General features: G+C 43.1%; 1 protein-coding gene across 3 annotated transcripts in view; it reads left to right on the top strand.

Annotated features, from left to right (window-relative positions):
• LOC126266787 (b(0,+)-type amino acid transporter 1-like) overlaps positions 1-21,194 on the top strand; it is a 402,063-nt gene that overhangs the window by 267,079 nt on the left and 113,790 nt on the right. For all 3 annotated transcript variants that reach the window (XM_049971332.1, XM_049971330.1, XM_049971331.1), the window contains 2 exons: positions 1,031-1,132; positions 9,448-9,729. In XM_049971332.1, the coding sequence (XP_049827289.1) occupies positions 1,031-1,132; positions 9,448-9,729 (384 nt within the window). The remainder of the gene's footprint in view (positions 1-1,030; positions 1,133-9,447; positions 9,730-21,194) is intronic.

Raw genomic sequence — 21,194 nt, forward strand, 5'->3', positions numbered from 1 at the left:
AATCCTGCTTCGGGCTTGGATGTGTATGATGTCCTAAGGTTAGTTAGGTTTAAGTAGTTGTAAGTTCTGATGACCTCAGATGTTAAGTCCCATAGTGCTCTGAGCTATTTTTGAGAACAGAAATGTGCTTCAACACAGTGATTACATCGAAGAAAGAAATAGGTGAAGAGATTTTACAAGTGCACAAGAGTGGCAGATGTAAATTACACCACCAGGGTACAGTTTATTTTTATATGTCAAATAAATTGATCAATGTGAATCAGGATAGTAATACTTACCCGACTCCACAGCATTCGGTAAGCTACAAGGGCATTCCGTGTAGTGCCAAACGGTGACTACCTCGGGAGTCTCGTCCAATAGAAGAAGCGCCTTGTAAGCCACTTTATGTGAACGAGTTAGATTTTCTTAAGATTCTTCCTATGAATCTGTCTGGCGTCTGCTTTTCCTACTCTTTCTTTTACTTCATCAATCCTCTGCAGGTTATCCTGCAAGGCGATACGTCTTCGGCCGTTGACACTTTCTTATAGACAACCGTTTCATCTGAGAACACTCTTAAAGAGCTTCCAATGTGTCTACTAGATCATCTGTATACACAACAGTAACGGTCTTGTTACACATCTCTGAGGTACTCCGGAAGTTACCTTGACATATATCGATTTTGTTCCATTAAGAGTGACATGTTCGGTTACATCCGAAAGGAAGTCTTGGATACAGGGGAAACATCTAGTCCGATACTCGGAAAGTTCGTATTTTTTCACTAAACAGCAATCCACGACGGTGTCAAATGTCTTCCCGAGGTCAAGGAACACGGCTTCAACCTGAGCGGCGTTGTCTGCGACCCTATGGATCTCGTGGCGGAACAGGGCGACCTGAGTTTCGCAATATTTCTGTTTGCGTAGTCCATGTTGATTTTTGTAAAGGTGATTATCGCTCTACAAATATGTGAGCATAAAATATGTTCGATAATTCTACAAATCGTGTAGCCTGCGGTAGTGTGTGTGTGTTGATAGCCGTGGCTGGTGTGCCGCAGGTTCCGGGATCTTCGTGTCGCCGACGAGCGCGCTGGAGCGGTCTGGCTCTGTGGGGCTGTGCCTCGTCGTGTGGGCCGTGTGCGGCGGCATCTCCCTCGTAGGTGAGTACCCTGCCTCTTACTCGGCCTCTGCCTCTCACGTTGCTCGCCACGGTCGTAGGGCTCATTCTGATTTATTGATAAGTGGCCCCCTGCCTGCCACTTACACCTTTTGAGTTCGCAAATGTAAATCGCACACTTCTCAAGATGCTGGATCAAAAACAGAGAATTTCTCAACGCCGATGAATTCCTTAGTAAACTGGACGCAGCAACTGAAGATTTAAAAAAAAAGTATTTACATAGCCACATGCGCCAGCGCACGCATTCGGGTGAAAGTACACTACTGGCTATTAAAATTGCTACATAAAGAAGAAATATATTATACTAGAACTGACATGTCATTACATTTTCACGCAATTTGGCTGCATAGATCCTGAGAAATCAGTACCCAGAACAACCACCTCTGGCCGTAATAACGGCCTTGATACGCCTGGGCATTGAGTCAACAGAGCTCGGATGGCGTGTACATGTACAGCTGCCCCTGCAGCTTTAACACGATACCACAGTAGCGGCTGGCGTATTGTGACGAGCCAGCTGCTCGGCCACCATTGACTAGACGTTTTGAATTGGTGAGAGATCTGGAAAATGTGCTGGCCAGGGCAGCAGTCGAACATTTTCTGTATCCTGAAAGGCCCGTACAGGACCTGCAACATGCGGTCGTACATAATCCTGCTGAAATGTAGGGTTTCGCAGGGATCGATTAAGGGTAGAGCTACGAGTCGTAACACATGTGAAATGTAACGTCCACTGTTCAAAGTGCCGTCAATGCGAACAAGAGGTGACCGAGACGTGTAACCAATGGCACCCCATACCATCACGCCGGGTGATACGCCAGTATGGCTATGACGAATACACGCTTCCAATGTGCGTTCACCGCGATGTCGCCAAACACGGATGCGACCATCATGATGCTGTAAACAGAACCGGGATTAATCCGAAAAAATGACGTTTTACCATTCGTGCACTCAGGTTCGTCGTTGAGTACACCATCGCAGGCGCTCCTGTCTGTGATGCAGCGTCAAGGGTAACTGCAGCCATGGTCTCAGAGCTGACAGTCCATGCTGCTGCAAACGTCGTACAACTGTTCGTGCAGATGGTTGTTGTCTTGCAAACGTCCCCGTTTGTTGAATTAGGGATCGAGACGTGGCTGCACGATCCGTTACGGCCATACGAATAAGATGCCTGTCATCTCGACTGCTAGTGATACGAGGCCGTTGGGATCCAGCAAGGCGTTCCGTATTACCCTCCTGAACCCACCGATTCCATATTCTGCTAACAGTCATTGGATATTGACCAACGCGAGCAGCAATGTCGCGATAGGATAAACCGCAGTCGCGATAGGCTACAATCCGACCTTTATCAAAGTCGGAAACATGATGGTACGCATTTCACCTCCTTACACGAGGCATCACAACAACGTTTCACAGGGCAACGCCAGTCAACTGCTGTTTTTGTATGAGAAATCGGTTGGAAACTGTCCTCATGTCAGTACGTTGTAGGTATCACCAACCTTGTGTGAATGCTCTGAAAAGCTAATCGTTTGCATATCACAACATCTTCTTCCTGTCGGTTAAATTTCGCGTCTGTAGGACGTCATCTTTGTGGAGTAGCAATTTTAATGGCCAGTAGTGTAAGAAGTAGGGAGCACACGGTATGTCATCTTGGATCGAGAGTCATCGACAGAAGTAGAACTAACTTCAGGTCAGCTTCACGGAAATGTCTTGGGACTTTCGCTGTCCGTGTTTTATGTTGTTGCACTCGCAGATGGTCTTAATTGCAACCTGATACTTTAAACTTTAGAATATAGTCATTCCGCTTTAGGCTGTTAAAACGATATTTATTGCGATCGAATTTTTGGTACATGGTCATTGTCACGCACTCTGAAAGCAGTCAGTCACCAAATGAAATACACGTAATTACAAAACTGACAAACGTCGGAAAATGAAAATTTGACTGCTACTTACATGGGGTGCTGTAACCTACTCAATAATAAAGCTGTGACATACTTGAACATAGTTCCATGAAGTGTAAACGCAAATGCATGTGGTTGTATAAATTTATCCACTGCTTCTCACACCATGCACGCACATGTCTGAAGGCTGGTGAAATAACAGCAGATATGGTAAACACCTAAATCAAAATCTCGAGTAGCAGGCGTGGTAGATGGATCACAATAGCAACACAGACGCAAACATACAAGGAGCAAAGATGCTGGTGTATAGAGTCGATATGTTTGTAAATTATGTGCACAGAAAGAGGAAAGTGAGAATTTTACCTTAAGAAAACTGAATCAACAAATTATACTGAGAATGTAAATAAAAAGACATAAAAATACACAGTAACTATGAAGGTACGAGTACAATAAAACAGTACCCATATACTAACATCTTTGCACCCTAAGGCTCATGCTCATGGGGTGGGAGAGGGGGGGGGGGGGGGGGTGAGCGAGATGAAGACGGGAAGAGAGATTCTCCGTATTTTTACAGCGATGTCATGTAATTTTTTAGAAGTTCACACAGAATAAAATCTAACATTGGCTTCATAATTCATTCCAGATTTTATCTCCCCCCCTCAAAATGAAGACTCCAAAAAACATACAATCAAAATACGGGTTCTCTCTTCGACTGTAAAAACTGTAATTTACTTCAAAGTTGCATTTCAGTTACTATTAATATTCGCAGTCAGGTTATGAAGGGTTCCTACAGGCCTGATGTTACTTCTGCTTCTGTCGATGACTCTCCAGCCAAGGTAACATGCCGCGATCTCCCTGCAAGAAAATTATCAGTCCAGTCTCAAATGTCGTTTAACACCGGATGTAAACGTGGATTCTTAATAAACGTTCGCGTGGTACTAAGTCAGATGTTCTTCGAAAGTCACAAAAAACTGCATCCACCTCATTTCAAGATATGCGAGGGTAGCTCAAGTAGGGTTTCTCATGACTGATGTCTTTGGAATCCATGCTGCTTGACACACATTAGGTCACTCTGTTCTCCATACGTCATTATGTTTGAGATCAGAATATTTTTCTCTCAGAATATTCTGGGATTCTAAAACAGATGGAAGCCAATGAGACGAGAAGGCAGTTAAGAGGATTAGTGCTGCTAACTTCGTACCCTTGTGTTATATTGTATATTTACAACTTTCTCCCTTACAATATTTGTAACACTGTGTGTGCGTGTGCGTGCGTGCGTGATGATTAGAGAAGAGAGAGGATGAAATCTGGAATCCGATGACGGCACATAGGCTACTTATCTTAAATAGCATTAAGGGTCCCGTCTGGTTTAATGTCCCAATCCGACGGACGGATCACCATCAACAATGTCACATGCCTAACTTCATGGACCACTTTGGAGAGGTTTGGTATTTAAACCAGGCTATTTGCGCAAAGTCTGGTGATCAGGAACTATTCGCTAACACCTACCTTCCTCTTGCCGGGCAAATACTGGCAGTCAAAACGTTTTGCACCGCCAGGATTCGAAGCGGCTTACCTCTGTGTCGAGAGCCACCGCACAAGCCTGCCTTAGGGACAGCGGCCACGGAGGCGGGTCGTACACTGGTGTGACTTCTGCTTTGTTTCCAAAAGTAGGCACATTTTTTTTTTGTTCCAGGCATCTAAGAGATTGTAGTTACAAGGAAACAAACTCAGCTGCAAATTCTATACAGTATCTGACAGAGATCCCGTCAGTCACTGAAGCATTGTTAAACTTGAGAGGTTTTAACTTCTCCAGGTACAGTAGCAGAAAAATACGCTTATGTATCTAACATTTCTATTACATTCCGTCACTTGAACGACAAATGTAAGAAAATGAAATTGTTTTCAAAAATTGTTGGCTAATTTTCGAAGAAACCATGTCTCATTTGCGACACACTGGCGTTCAAGGCAAGCAAATTGTGAAAATGGAGTTTGGTAATATACTGATTTTATATTTTGTAAACTTGTCATAAAAAGGAAACCAAGGCATATAAATTATTTAATTACATGACTGTACCTGAAAAAATAGTTTTCATACAAGAAAGTTTTGTGCACTCTAGGATAGCTAAGATGTCACATGTTAACAGATATTTGAAGAAATACCTTCATGTCTTGAGCTGTTGTTTAGTAACTTGTCAGCACCTATCAGACATCTGGTTTGCACATACGGGATCGGTTTAAAATCCCGGCTTTGGTGTATGGAGTATGCAAAAGCGGAGCAGGTGGGGTGAACTCACACATCTATATGACGTCAAGGTAGATTACTTTGTTGTTGTGGCGGAAGTAATTGTGGATCTATCACGTCTGAGTCGTCATCAGACGACAAAACTACAGATTCTGTGTCAGTAGGTGAGACAGAGGTCTCATCACCCTCAACATCGCTTGACTTTTCACCACGTTCTGACCGATTTGCATCAAATCCGAATGACTTCAGCTCGTGACATATCATCTGACACTAAAAAAAAGTTTCTTACGTTACCTTCAATCAAGTCATTATTCTTTAATTATTACTCTTATTTATTGTTGTTATTATAGCTATTTCATATATCATTCAACAGTGTCCAAATGTGCCAAAACTGATAAAAAATTACTGCTGACGTTGTTACGGAAAAAAAGCCTACTGTTCCATTGAAAAGTGCCATCTTATTGCTATAAGTCTCGTGACAATAAAGTAACTTCTGTTCACGGTAGTTAAGATATGAATAAATGAAGAATGTTAATTAATGAAATGAACGACATCGCTTAGCCGTTCTTCCACTATGGTTTTTAGGTAAACAGCTTACTTCGATAACTGAGCACTCAGAGCACTGAAATTTTATTTGGTACGTCGTGACACCTAGCGGAATGTGAGCAAGTTATAGCACGTGTATCTATGGCGTTACATGGGTTCTGTAGGCAGACAGATTAGATTACATTAGTACTTGTTCCATAGATCATAAATACGACACTTCGTAATGATGTGGAACGTGTCAGGTTAATAAAGGATGTCTATACAAGATATTACATTACACAAAATATTACATGACACTTAATATTTTTAATTTTTTTGTGGGGGTTGGGGAAATTACCCGGTTACTATATCCAAAAATTCATCTGATGAGTAGGAGTTGCCATTAAGAAATTCTCTTAATTTCCTCTTAAGTGCTATATGGCTATCTGTCAGACTTTTGATGCTATTAGGTAAGTGACCAAAGACTTTTGTAGCAGCATAATTTACCCCTTCTGAACCAAAGATAGATTTAACCTTCAGTAGTGAAGATCATCCTTTCTCCTAGTGTTGTAGCCATGTACACTGCTATTACTTTTGAATTCGTTCGGATTGTTAATAACAAATTTCATAAGTGAATATACAGGGTGTTACAAAAAGGTACGGCCAAACTTCCAGGAAAAATTCCTCACACACAAAGAAAGAAAATATGTTATGTGGACATGTGTCCGGAAACGCTTACATTCCATGTTAGAGCTCATTTTATTACTTCTCTTCAAATCACATTAATCACGGAATGGAAACACACAGCAACAGAACGTACCAGCGTGACTTCAAACACTTAGTTACAGGAAATGTTCAAAATGTCCTCCGTTAGCGAAGATACATGCATCCACCCTCCGTCGCATGGAATCCCTGTTGCGCTGATGCAGCCCTGGAGACTGGCGTATTGTATCACAGCCGTCCACAATACCAGCACGAAGAGTCTCTACATTTGGTACCGGGGTTGCGTGGACAAGAGCTTTCAAATGCCCCCGTAAATGAAAGTCAAGAGGGTTGAGGTCAGGAGAGCGTGGAGGCCATGAAATTGGTCCGCCTCTACCAACCCATCGGTTACCGAATCTATTGTTGAGAAGCGTACGAACACTTCGACTGAAATGTGTACGAGCTCCATCGTGCATGAACCACATGTTGTGTCGTACTTGTAAAGGCACATGTTCTAGCAGCACAGGTAGAGTATCCCGTATGAAATCATGATAACGTGCTCCATTGAGCGTAGGTGGAAGAACATGGGACCCAATCAAGACATCACCAACAATGCCTGCCCAAACGTCCACAGAAAATCTGTGTTGATGACGTGATTGCACAATTGCGTGCGGATTCTCGTCAGCCCACACATGTTGACTGTGAAAATTTATAATTTGATCACGCTGGAATGAAGCTTCAGCCGTAAAGGGAACATTTGCACTGAAATCAGGATTGACACATGGTTGGATGAACCATTCGCAGAAGTGTACCCGTGGAGGCCAATTACAGCTGCTGATAGTGCCTGCACACGGTGTACATGGTACGGAAACAACTGGTTGTCCCGTAGCACTCTCCATACAGTGACGTGGTCAACGTTACCCTGTACAGCAGCAACTTCTCTGACACTGACATTAGGGTTATCGTCAACTGCACGAAGAATTGCCTCGTCCATTGCAGGTGTCCTCGTCGTTCTAGGTCTTCCCCAGTCGCGAGTCATAGGCTGGAATGTTCCGTGCTCCCTAAGACGCCGGTCAATTGCTTCGAACGTCTTCCTGTCGGGACACCTTCGTTCTGGAAATCTGTTTCGATACAAACGTACCGCGCCACGGCTATTGCCCCGTGCTAATCCATACATCAGATGGGCATCTGCCAACTCCGCATTTGTAAACATTGCATTGACTGCAAAACCACGTTCGTGATGAACACTAACTTGTTGATGCTACTTACTGATGTGCTTGATGCTAGTACTGTAGAGCAATGAGTCGCATGTCAACATAAGCACCGAAGTCAACATTACCTTCCTTCAATTGGGCCAACTGGTGGTGAATCGAGGAAGTACAGGACATACTGACGAAACTAAAATGAGTTCTAACATGGAAATTAAGCGTTTCCGGACACATGTCCACATAACATCTTTTTTTTCTTTGTGTGTGAGTAATGTTTCCTGAAAGTTTGGCCGTACCTTTTTGTCACACCCTGTATATATTGCGAGGCTACAGTGAAGATCTCCAGCTCTTTAAATAAGTGGCTGCAGGATGACCTTGGGTGAGCTCCAGCAATTATTCTGATTACACGCTTTTGTGCAATGAAGACTCTTTTACTCAACGAAGTTACCACTTCGACGTTTTTTATCCGACGCGCTGGACCTGAAGAGGTCAACTGTTTCTCATAGCAATCAATTCTGAAACAGAAAAGGCCCGTCACTTCTGGTTTCGTGGTAGCGCGGAACACAGACCACGGTGCCACCACTGCCGGTGGTCGGTAGCCGGCGCCAGCTGTACGTACTCTACATCTACATCTACATCTACATGACTACTCTGCAATTCACATTTAAGTGATTGGCAGAGGGTTCATCGAACCACAATCATACTATCTCTCTACTATTCCACTCCCGAACAGCGAGCGGGAAAAACGAACACCTAAACCTTTCTGTTCGAGCTCTTATTTCTCTTATTTTATTTTGATGATCATTCCTACCTATGTAGGTTGGGCTCAACAAAATATTTTCGCATTCGGAAGAGAAAGTTGGTGACTGAAATTTCGTAAAAAGGTCTCGCCGCGACGAAAAACGTCTATGCTGTAATGACTTCCATCCCAACTCGTGTATCATATCTGCCACACACACTCCCCTATAACGCGATAATACAAAACGAGCTGCCCTTTTTTGCACCCTTTCGATATCCTCCGTCAATCCCACCTGGTAAGGATCCCACACCGCGCAGCAATATTCTAACAGAGCACGAACGAGTGTAGCGTAAGCTGTCTCTTTAGTGGACTTGTTGCATCTTCTAAGTGTCCTGCCAATGAAACGTAACCTTTGGCTCGCCTTCCCGACAATATTATCTATGTGGTCCTTCCAACTGAAGTTGTTCGTAATTTTTACACCTAGGTACTTAGTTGAATTGACAGCCTTGAGAATTGTACTATTTATCGAGTAATCGAATTCCAACGGATTTCTTTTGGAACTCATGTGGATCATCTCACACTTTTCGTTATTTAGCGTCAACTGCCACCTGACACACCATACAGCAATCTTTTCTAAATCGCTTTGCAGCTGATACTGGTCTTCGGATGACCTTACTAGACGGTAAATTAGAGCATCATCTGCGAACAGTGTAAGAGAACTGCTCAGATTGTCACCCAGGTCATTTATATAGATCAGGAACAGTAGAGGTCCCAGGACGCTTCCCTGGGGAACACCTGATATCGCTTCAGTTTTACTCGATGATTTGCCGTCTATTACTACGAACTGCGACCTTCCTGACAGGAAGTCACGAATCGAGTCGCACAACTGAGACGGTACCCGATAGCTCCGCAGCTTGATTAGAAGTCGCTTGTGAGGAACGGTGTCAAAAGCTTTCCGGAAATGAACTGGTGTTTTGGTGTGCGCAGGTGCGCTGGGGTTCGCGGAGCTGGGGACGGTGGTGCCGCGGTCGGGCGCGGAATACGCCTACCTGCTGGAGGCGTACGGCCCGCTGCACCGTTTCTGGGGCCCGGTGCCCAGCTTCCTGTGCGCCTGGATCTACGTGGCCATCCTGCGGCCCGCAGAGGTCGCCGTCGTCATCCTCACGTTCGCCGAGTACGTGGTGCAGCCGCTGGCGCCTCTCGGCATCGCGGAGCTGCACCCAGACACTCAGAAGCACCTGCTCAAGCTCATCGCCCTGCTCGCTCTGGGTGAGTACCGCACGGCAGCTGCGTGCTGGCGGAGCGGACAGGCTCGGGGCCATCCAGCCTCAGAATTCCTGTACCTTTTTTGGACTCCATCCAGACACTATCCTGTCGATTCAGCGGTTAAGAATATAGGGTGAACCCAGAATTCACTGGTACACAGTCTGTCAAAGAAAAAAAAAAAAAGACTCATCACGAAGAATTTATCCAAATGAAACAGGAATCGGTAGCTGTGATGTACGAGGGGCGTTTGTAAAATCCGTGCAAAGTCTGAGAGATGGCACCACCGGCGCGTTTCGAGCATGAAGGTAGAATAAGGGGAGATGGCGCTACAGTCACGCTGTACGTTGTTTTGAAGCCAGTGGGCGGGGCCTGCCGCCATCTTGGATCCCCCAAAACATTAGCAGACGTGTGTTTACAATTGCTTCTTGTTCGTTATTTCTGTCGTGTGCACGCAATATTTATTTTATATGGTAAATGTTAGACTATTTTAGTGAACAACACAGCATAAGGAACGCAAGTTCAAACGTTTTTCTGGTCATAAATGCGTATTCGGTACAGTAACACGACACGAAAAAATGTCGCTTCTGGCCTCAGTACCGTAATTCCTTTTTGTTTATATACTTCGAATAACCGAGAAGAGAAGCCTGCTTTCGTAATCCATTTCTATTCACTTTCATTGACTTCTGTTTGTGTCGATAAGTGATAAAGCCAGAACTCCAAAAGTAGTTATTGCTAGTTTAGAGGCACCGATTTGTATTCGTTGCATTTTAAAGTCAAATGCAAATTTTAAATGTTCAAGTTTGCAAGAAACGTGTTACGTCCCATAGATGTATGTATGATATGTACAAACCAGCTGTCATGTCAACAAAGTAAAAGATTCGTTAAATTACGAAGGAAAAAAATGGAATTTAAGACTGTCAGGTCCATTGTAGTTTACACATCTGCACTGTTTTTAAATTGTACCTACCAAGTGACATTTAGTGTGGTAAATAACAATTTACAGGGTAACGCGACAACACAGTGATTAAAGTAATGATCTAAATATCCTGGGAACTTTGCTTTAACAAAATATGTGTAACCCTTTAAGTACTTATAAATTAACCACTGTAACAGGTGTTCCACACATTTTACTGAAGATTTAATTAACTACATGTAGTTACATTACTTTTATATTAAATTATCGCATTTTAAAACATTAGTCCCCATTTCCAGGATATTTCTTGCCAGGACTTTTCAGTTACTAGGTAATAACCAAACAATGAAAACCAAGTGTATTGCTAACCTCCAGAGAGCTCTTCGCGTTGGATTTATTGGAAATCTAAAGTCAAATCACAGAAATAAAACCATACTGCAAAACTTTACAGCACATCAGAAATAAGTCCACTTACGAATGAAATGTGATTTGTAACCGTAGGCTTCCGCGGCCGTTGTCAATGTCAATAAAATTCTTCTGGGTTAGAGACCGCATTGTCATTTATAAAATTCCAACGTTTCGGCGTCTGTTGCAAGACGCCTTCCTCAGGGTGTGTTGCTAACTGCTGAATGAGCGCAAGTGTGGGTACATATATACTATGGAAGAGTAACAACAAAATAAAAGACATTCTGGGCTCGACAAAAGATACAATTGACAAGCTTCATGCCGCCGGAGTTTATGAAATCGAGTGTGAATGTGGACTGGTGTATGTAGGTGAGACTGGGCGTCCAATAAGCACGAGGCTAACTGAACATGAAAGATATATCCGCCTCAAACAATATAGCAAATCAGCGGTGTCAGAACATCATGAACAGTGCAGGATGAACATCGAATTTCGAGAGGCCAGGGTACTGGCGAAACAGCCGTTTAGTTTGAGGAGGAAGATTAGAGAGGCTATAGAAATAGCCAAGCGACCCGATAATATGAACAGAGAAGACGGGTACAGACTTCCAGCGTCTTGGCTGCCTGCTGTGACAGCTTTGCGGAAGGACAGCTTGCGCAAAGCAACAGGCGTGCGGTAGGCCACAGCGGAGGATGGTACACAGAGCGCTGACGCGGCCTAGTCGATACTAGGCAGTTAGTAAACAACGCTATGCTGTAGTCGCCGCTAAGTCTCCTATTCGCCGATCTCCACCAATGGCAGGCAGTAAAGGAAACTCCAATGGAAAACGCCTATTTCCGCCAATAACAAGACGCAATGCAAACGCCAATAAAATTAACTCCTAGTGCCCTTCCTCCTCACCCTCACATCCAATCACAACACTCTTCCATAGTATATATGTACTCACACTTGCGCTCATTCAGCAGTTAGCAATACACCCTGAGGAAGGCGTCTTGCAACAGACGCCGAAACGTTGGAATTTTATAAATGACAATGCGGTCTCTAACCCAGAAGAATTTTATTGAAATGTGATTTGTTTAAATTTTAACCTACAATCCCAACGATGAGTACACCTGTAAGCGACGCAAGCTGGCATTTTTTATCGAAACACTTCACGATTACACAGAATCAAACCACCAGAAGCGAATGTTTTGGGATCTTCACTTGGGTCGGCTTCAAGTTTGCGACGTCATGACAACTCCTCTTATTTTTACCTCCATGGTATCGAGGTCATGTTTAGTTAGTAGCATCTTTGGAAAGAACGCACACCAAGTTTCAGCCATGTTGTGTTTGGCGTTCGTGTGAATCAAGGAAGTCGAGTGATTGTCAAAAAATGGACGAAAAAGAATTTCGCGTGGTGATTAAACATTACTATATGAAAGGCAAAACGCCTCAGGGGACTAAAGATAAGCTTGATAAACATTACGGTGACTCTGCACCTTCGATTAGAACAGTTGATAAGTGGTTTCAAAATTTTCGCACAGAAGAGTTAAGGAGCTTGAGATTGCTAGTGCTGTGGGCATCTCGAATGAACGGGTACATAATATTTTGCATAAACATTTGGACATGAGAAAGCTTTCCACAAGATGGCTTTCGCGATTGCTCACGCTTGACCAAAAACGGAATTGTGTGAAGTGTTGCAAGGATGGTTTGCAACTGTTTAGGAAGAATCCGCAGGACTTTAAGTGCCGTTTCGTCACTGTGGATGAAACATAGATACGTTACTATACTCCTGAGACCAAACAACAATCTAAGCACTGGGTCACCAAGGGAGAATCTGTACCAAAAAAGGCGAAGACCTTTCCTTCGGACGGAAAGGTTATGGCGACTGTCTTTTGGGATTCGCAAGGGAGCATCCTCATCGACTATCTGGAAAAGACTAAAATTATTACAGGGCCATATTATTCATCGTTATTGGACCGTTTGAAAACTGAGCTGCAAGGAAAACGCCGGCGATTGGACTGCAAAGAAGTCCTTCTCCATCACGACAATGCACCAACACACACCTCAGCAGTTGTGGTCGCAGAATTAATGGAAATAGGCTTACAACTCGTTTCACATCACCCCTGTTCTCCATACTTGGCTCCCTTGGACTTCTATTTGTTCCCCAATTTGAAGAAATGGCTGGCGGGACAGAGATTTTATTCAGATGAGGAGTTGATTGCAACAACTAATAGCTATTTTGCAGACTTGGAGAATTCCTATTATTCGGGAGGGATCAACAAATTAGAACAACATAGGACGAAGTGTATAAGTCTAAATGGAGACTATGTCTAAAAAATGAAAAAGGTTTATCCCAAACGCGTAAGTAGTTTTTATTTTTGCACAGACTTTCCAAATGCCCCTCTTAGATGCACAGGCAAACAAATGATTATAATTTCAGAAAAACTGTATCATTTATTGAAGAGAAAGAGCTTGTCAAATTGAGCAAGTCAATACCGTGTTGGTCCGCCTCTGACCCTTATGCAAGTAGTTATTCAGCTAGGCATTTACTGATAATGTTTTTGAATGTCCTCATGAGAGATTTCGTGCTAAATTCTGTCCACGACCCTGCCCATAATGCTCCAAATGTTCATTTGGGTAGAGATCTAATGACCTTGCCGGCCAAGGTAGGCTTCGATAAGACAAGCCAAGCAGTAAAAACAATCGCCGTGTGTGGGCAGGCATTATGCTGCTGAAGTGTAAGCCTAGTATGGCGTGCCATGAAGGGCAACAAAACGAGGCGTAGATTATCGTCGACTTACCGCTGTGCTGTAAGGGTGCCGCGAAAGAAAACAAAGGGGTCCTACTAAGAAAAGAAATGGCAGCCGAGACCATCACTCCTGGTTGTTGGGCCATATGGTGAGCGACAACCATGTTGGTATCCCACCGCTGGAATATCATTGACTGGAGTAGAATTGTCTTCAATGGTGAGTTCTGCTTTGGACTGAGCTCAAATGACCAGCGAAGACATGTCAGGAGATCGCCTGTACAGCTGTTGGGTACCATGTGTCTGTCACCTGCCATAAGGCCCAACAACCAGGAATGATCTTGGTGCCACTTCCTTCAATAGTAGGAGGAATTTGGTTTTTATACGCGGCACCCTCGCATCACAGCTGTACGCCGACGATAATCTACGCCTTGTTTGTTGCCCTTCATGGCAAGCGATCCCAGGCTTACACTTCAGCAAGATAATGCCCACCCGGTCATGGTGAGAGTTTCCACTGCTTGTCTTCGTGCTTGCAAAACCCTGCCTTGGCCAGTGTGGTCACTGGGTCTCTACCCCGTTGAGAACGTTTGGAGCACTAGGGGCAGGACCCTCCAACCAGCTCGGGGTTCTGACGATCTAACGTGCCGATTGGACAGAATTTGGTACGATACCCCTCAGGAGCACATCGAGCAACTCTGTCAATCTTGCTTGCATCAGCGCCAGAGGTGGGCCAAGGCGTCATTGACTAACTCATCTTGTGAAGCCCTTCTTCTTGAATAACTCACCTAATTTTGCTAAAATTGCAATCTCTGTTTGTAATGTTCATCACATCTACAGATTTCCATCCCATTTGGGTAATACCTTCGTGGTGCGTAGTACCATTCTTAGTGTTTATTTCACGTGTATTGAACATATTTCACACGTATTTGTTGACATATTTCACTGGCATATCTTGGGAATTTCAAACCGCAGTTTCATTTTCACGCAAGTCAATGTTTGACATATCTCTTGAACTGTGTGTCGTACATTGATATAATTTTGTTCGTACATTCAGCGGAATATGAGGATATTGCCTGCGAAGTGCGTTGTGAACACCATTAGTAGCAAAGAAGTAAAAAATTTAAACGTCGTGACTCAAGCGGCAACAGGGAAAATGTACGGGTAAGTGACACTCTTTTCCATTCACTTTTTTGTGGGGGTTGTTAGCGAAGAAATTTTCTTATGGGTTTGAAATTATGTGTAAAGTTTACTGCAGGTCACCAAGTACTGATATTCTCAAATACTGGATGAAGAAAGTCTGGGTATACGCGTGTCGTGAGCTCCTTTTCTTTTCACCCTCACTACTTTGATAGGTAGGTGGTTCTTACCCCCAAAGTGAAATTTTCCAGAGAGAATATAGGTGCACCAGATTTAGTTGAAATCGGTCCAGTGGTTTAGGAAATATTGAAAATACACACATTTTCATAGTAGGTATGGATTACTCTGCAACGAAGCACAAGATTCTGTCGGCCCCTTACATCAAAATATACAGAAAAATGCCTGAATAAATTTCGAAATTTTATAGGCGTTCTGGTTCACCCTGTAGGCGCACTGGAGAGCTACGCAAGCGATAGTATCGAGCTACATGTGTAAGTTCATGAACAGTGAAAGTGGTTACAACAGTTTAAAAGTACTTGATCACCTGTTGATGACGGTACAGATGTATTGAGAGCAAGTGAAAAGGCATTTTGAGTGAACAGCATATGATTGACAGGGATGCTGTTTTGATTATCAGACAGTTCTACAAAGAAAATGAATACAGGAATTCACAACTTTGGAAAATTCATTGGACAATGAACACCATAAAGCTTTCGTAAAACAAATGAACTTCATCTAACAATGAGAACATTCCTTTCAGTTCAAAGAAAGGACGTGAAGTTTTAGAGCAGCAGCTGAACTGTATGAAAGAGCATTATGAAATTTACAGGAAATGTTTATTCTACTTGGGTGAGAACGGTGCTTTTAAGTAGATGAGACCTCTCTTCTACTTCAAGGAGTGGGTGTTGGCCCGTTTTGAAACCGAAGGAATATAACTGAACCGTCGCCTCCATCTCTTTATTGGCCGTTCTACATCCTGTCTACCAGTTCGGTTAAAATGTAGCGCTTGGAACACTTGGCATTCTTGTGATGTTGTTATACTTTTTGTAGTGCCTAAACTCTTCTGTCATTGTTGTCTTCACGTCTAGTTGCTGTTTAAAGTCTTCACTTGGCACTCTGTCTCTGCTTCAGTTCTTTGTTCCTCTCCTTTTATTACAATCCAGTTTTCACTACCTTACTAGTAGCAGGCTTACCCACCACGTTGTACAGACTTAGTGTTACCTCTCCTCCTTATACAACCACTTATAGCCTTTTATTTATGTATACTTTCAACCATATCTGAACTAGTTTAGCATATTGGTATCTATGTCCCGAGATATTTAACCGAATATGTCTGTTCTAATATGTTATTGTTTATACTATTTTTGTTCTTTACATCGTTTCCACTGCATCGTATTACCTCTATTTTATTTACAGATATAACAGTTCGATAGGTTTGTAAAACATTATTCACTTCAACCACAGTTTGTTGCAAAGCGCATTCACTATCTCCTACGAAACGAGCGAGGTGGCACAGTGGCTAGCACACTGGACTCACATTGGGGAGGACGACGGTTCAATCCCGCGTCCAGCCATCCTAATTTAGGTTTTCCGTGATTTCCCTAATCGCTCTCGGCAAATTCCGGGATGGTTTCTTTGACGACTTCCTTCCCATTCCTTCCCTAATTCGATTAGACCAATGACCCCGCTGTCTGGTCTTTCCCAGAAACAACCCAACTCTCCTACGAGAACTTGGTCGTTCCTAAATAGAATAGTGTCAGTAAATTTGTTGCTTCCAAGTCTAACGGTCTCGGCGACAAGAGAAACACTGCAAAATTGGATTGCGAACTTCACACTTCTCTTACTACAGTTGACTTACTTGAAACATTTAGCCGATTCTCTTCTCTGGGTATGCGGCTGCGTCGAAATCCACAACTTCTTCTCCGAAGAAAGAAATAACACTGGTTAGAGGAACCAAAAAATTTCTCTCTCTCTATCTATCTATCTCTCTCTCTCTCTCTCTCTCTCTCTCTATATATATATATATATATATATATATATATATATATATATATATATATACTCACTTCAAATAACTCAGTACTTTCATACTTTCAGTTCAGCTCAGGTGTATTTTCTTTGCCACAAGTTTCAGATAAGCATACAAACTCTTGCAAGTCAACTACACCGATAGCCATTAGACACAAATAAATATCACAATTTTCTGGTTTTAACTACCAATAAGCGATAGAGAAGATCCAGCGGAGAGCAGCGCGCATCGTTACAGGATCATTTAATAATCGCGAAAGCGTTACAGAGATGATAGATAAACTCCAGTGAAAGACTCTGCAGGAGAGACGCTCAGTAGCTCGGTACGGGCTTTTGTTGAAGTTTCGAGAATATACCTTCACCGACGAGTCAAGCAGTATATTGCTCCCTCCTACGTATATCTCGCGTAGAGGCCATAAGGATAAAATCAGAGAGATTAGAGCCCACACAGAAGCATACCGACAATCTTTCCACGAACAATACGAGACTGGAATAGAAGGGAGAACAGATAGAGGTACTCAAAGTATCCTCCGCCACACACGGTCAGGTGGCTTGCGGAGTATGAATGTAGATCTACATATAGACGTCCCATGCGTCTCATTTCCTTCAGGTGTTGCGCATCTCTCTCTCTCTCTCTCTCTCTCTCTCTCTCTCTCACACACACACACACACACACACACACACACACACACACACACACACACACACACACTTATCTTTAAAATATCGCGTGTTTGAGGCGACAGAAGGTCGAGTGGTTCCAGAATTATTTACATGTAAATTCTCGAAGCACTATGTAGGGTTGATCTTCTTGTGGTTCTTAGAATTCCATTCTTCTAAAAATTTGTCATATAAAAAATTGAAAAGGATTCGTGAGACAGGACACCCTTGTTTAAGTGCTTGGTTACATTCAATAACTCTGTTTATACTAATTTTAACATTATCGCATTATGATTTAATGGCATTCGACAAATTTGGAAGTACATTGCAGTTGGTAAGTAGTCCTCATAATTTCATCCTTCCTATCTTATCATAGGCCTTCTCATGGTCTAGGATGAACAGAAATAGCCACTTATTGAACTGTCTTCCCTGATCTGTCAGTTGTTTTGGAACAAATGTTGCCTCAACACAGGACTTGCCTTTACCAAAGCCGCATAGATCCTGTCGTCAAAATGTTTCTGATATTGGCTGATCTATTGGCTAATAGATTACATTGAAAATAGACAATAGATTTTACATGGTCCAGTCAAGTTCCTGTGCTCACCTTCTGTGTTCGACATCAGCATGCGAGAACAACTCGCAGACAGCAGGTGCGGCACTAGCAGTGGAGGGTATAAAAGTTTGTCGGTTGGACGCGGAAAACGGTGCAGTCGCTGTTATAATGCGAAAATGGAGCGATTTGTTCGACGTCCAAAAGGGCATGATCATTGACTTTCGGACAAAGGGGTGGAAGCATTTCCGAAACGGCTAAGCTTGTAAACTATTCGTATGCCGCCATGTTTAAAGTATTCTACGCATGGCAAAATGGGGTTATCCCAAACCGGCAGCGAGGTAACAGTGGTGTACCACGGGCCGTAGATGAACGGGGAAAGCGATGGCTGCAGAGATGTGTACGGACGAACTGTTGAGCAACTGACCGCAGCGCCTTTGCATCATTAAAGGGGAAGATTGTAGGTATGTATCGTAATGGAAATCAATTACGGAGATTCGAAAAAGTGATCCTTTAATTCGGTTGCGTGGCGTATTTACCGATTTGCGGCCTTGAGTCCATCAGCAGACTGAACCCCACATTCTTTCAGCAATTACTTCAGTGCACACAACATGCTGTTAAGAAGAGTTCTGCTAATGTTTGCGTTCAGTTCTGAGTGTCAGCCAACACACTTTAAAAATTTCGCAGAGCGTGTAACGCAACAGTACGGATCTCATTCTGTATGTTGACGGATGTAATGAAATCAAAAGAAACGTCAATGGCTGGATCTTTATGCTACTGGTAGGTTAGGAAAATGCTTTGTTTATCTTCACGTTTTACAAGCAGAGCTGCGTCGTTGTCTTCTTACGGGGTGACAATTATTGAACTATATGAAATACAGGTTTGCGTTAGGGCGTTCATACTCGACAGTTGGCCGCGGGGCATGATGGGAATTAATAAGCGCATGCGCGCGCCTTGTTCTTGTCGGCCATTTGCACGTGAAAATGTCACGGTACTGCGTGCCTGAGCGTACAGAGCTTGTAAAGGCCTACTATGCGAGCAGTAAAAGCCCAACTGCGGCTCAAAAGAAGTTTGCGAAGATAACTGGTCCAAGTATGCTAACAATCAAGAATTTGATTCGCAACTTTGAGAGAACGGGTAGTGTTCGTGATGACGATGTTGGCTATCTCAGTCGTCCAAAAAGGGTGAAAATGCCTGAAAACATAGAGAAGACAAGCGCTGTATTTCAAACCAGTCCCAGGAAATCTATCAGACGAACTTCACAAGAAGTGGGAATCAACTGTGGGACACTTCTACAAATTATTTTTGAAGACCTGCATCTCTTCCCATACAAAATTCAAACCCATCAGCCATTAAGCTCCAGGGCCGTGGAACAGCGGTTGTTTCACCAACACTATTGTCCACAGAATTTACTAACAGGACTTTGATGTGAATATGGTTTGGCTTAGTGACGAGGCCCACTTTCATTTGGATGGGTTCTTCAGAAAGCAAAATTGGCGCGTTTGGGGGACTGAGAATCCGCTTTTTGCGATGGAGAAGGCTCTTCACCTTCAACAGGCGATTGGGTGGTATGCAGTGTCCAGTCACGGAATAATCGGTGTGATATTCCTTGATGTCACGGTGACTACCAAATGGTATGTGAAGGTTTTGGAAAATTATTTCTTCCCCATTATCCAAAGTGGTCCTGATTTCGACAAGATGTGGTTCCTGCAAGACGGACCTCGACCCCATGCAAGAACGAGAGTGTTTGATGTCCTGGACGGTCACTTTGGGGACGGCTTTCTGTCTCTGGGGTACCCAGAGGCCACTGGCATGGCCCTCGATTGGCTGCATATTCTCCGGACCTGCACAGATGCGACTCCTGTTTGTGGCTTTTACCTTATGTCTTCAATTGATATCCTTTTTGTGGGGCTAAAGTAAAGACAAGGTATACGGCAATAGCCCCAAAAACCACTGCAGAGCTGAAAACACCCATTCAGCAGGTCATCGACAGCATCGATGTTTAGACACTTTAGAGGGTCCTGCAGAATTTTACTATTCGTCTGCGCCACTTTATCGCCAAGGACGGCAGGCATATCGAACGTGGTGTAACTTAAATCCGAATATCTGTAGTAACATTTACGTGTTTAATAAAGTGTGTGCATGCCGTAGTTTGTAACTATTTTTTCATATAGTTCATTAATTGTCACCCTGTATGTCGTTCCCTCTATTTTGCGTGTAGTGCTAATGGAACCACTCTTAAAAACGGTTTTAAGTATATAACAGTCAAAAGAATTAAGTGTTAGCTACTCATAAACAAATTAATCATGCTATCGAACTAGATTTTCAGTTTGTAGCAGGCTTACGACAGAAAAACAAAAAAGCTACTGAAGAGAACCCTCTTACCCAATTTACGATGATCCAACCGCAGTCAGTGTACCTGAACGTTGTGAACTTTTAAAGTTTCCTCGTTACGTTTGATTAATAGAACACTATTAATTTAAATATTATTCATAACTAAGTTTTAGTCTCTAATAGGAATCACAGAAATGGAAACTACGCTCATTGGCTTCAAATTTTGGTATTTCGGCCTTTTGTAAACTGATCACACTTTGTCCTTGAAGGACGGGGTATGGCGCTTAAATGAAAGGTGACTGAGATCTTTCCAAGAAACAGTTGGGATATGGAAACTTATTTATACAAATGTTATTGTAATTGAGACTTCACAGCATGCACCACTTGGCAACTCTGTGATCGTCGTCTTGCTTCCTGGAATGCCTGAGAGTTACGCTGCTAAAATCATATTATGAAATCAATTAAATTATTCTGAATGTAACTTAAAATGTGACATTAAGCTAGTAATTTGAAGTCCATGAACGTCGTTGCATGCCGAAGCTACAGCTAATCTCATCTTTGGCTTTGAGTTATCTGTCTTGGCTGTCATTACGGCAATGAGAGGGGGCCGAAAGCAGCAGTGGCTCAGTAGCTCATGAATAATGAGGTCGCTCTGTGAAGACCATATTAGCTGTTGGTTCCACACTCGCTGGAGACCTAGTATACTTGGTCAGCT

This window comes from Schistocerca gregaria, chromosome 4 (genome assembly GCF_023897955.1).
Source record: "Schistocerca gregaria isolate iqSchGreg1 chromosome 4, iqSchGreg1.2, whole genome shotgun sequence".
NCBI classification, from domain to species: Eukaryota; Metazoa; Arthropoda; class Insecta; order Orthoptera; family Acrididae; genus Schistocerca; species Schistocerca gregaria.